Source organism: Apaloderma vittatum, unplaced genomic scaffold, assembly GCF_000703405.1.
Source record: "Apaloderma vittatum isolate BGI_N311 unplaced genomic scaffold, ASM70340v1 scaffold32288, whole genome shotgun sequence".
Classification (NCBI taxonomy): domain Eukaryota; kingdom Metazoa; phylum Chordata; class Aves; order Trogoniformes; family Trogonidae; genus Apaloderma; species Apaloderma vittatum.
Genome location: NW_009729594.1, coordinates 541 through 813, shown reverse-complemented (window position 1 = coordinate 813; position 273 = coordinate 541). Strand labels below are relative to the sequence as shown.

Sequence of the window (273 nt, the reverse complement as noted above, 5' to 3'; positions counted from 1 at the left end):
AGCATCCCCAACTGTGTCCCTCTCTGCCCATGCAGGTGGCCCTGGTCAGCGAGCCCGGACAGCAGTGGATGAGTGCTGGGCGCTGGCCTAGCTGTACACGCACACCGGCACCATGGACTTCGTCATGAAGCAAGCGCTGGGCGGTGAGTGGGTGCTGTTCCCCACTCTGGGAGCACCACCAACCCGCCACCCCAGGGAGGGACATGTGGGGGGACACAGATGTGGAGAGAGTCATCAGCAACACGGAGTTGCTGCCCGGGGCCCCCTGGGGTC

General features: G+C 65.2%; 1 protein-coding gene across 1 annotated transcript in view; it reads left to right on the top strand.

Annotated features, from left to right (window-relative positions):
* Positions 1-31: 31 nt before the first annotated feature.
* The window catches only part of CPLX2 (complexin 2), a gene marked incomplete at its 3' end in the record, with an annotated part of 736 nt that continues 494 nt past the window's right edge, over positions 32-273 (top strand). Inside the window, exon 1 of the mRNA XM_009874506.1 lies at positions 32-143. Coding sequence (XP_009872808.1) covers positions 113-143 — 31 coding nt within the window. The remainder of the gene's footprint in view (positions 144-273) is intronic.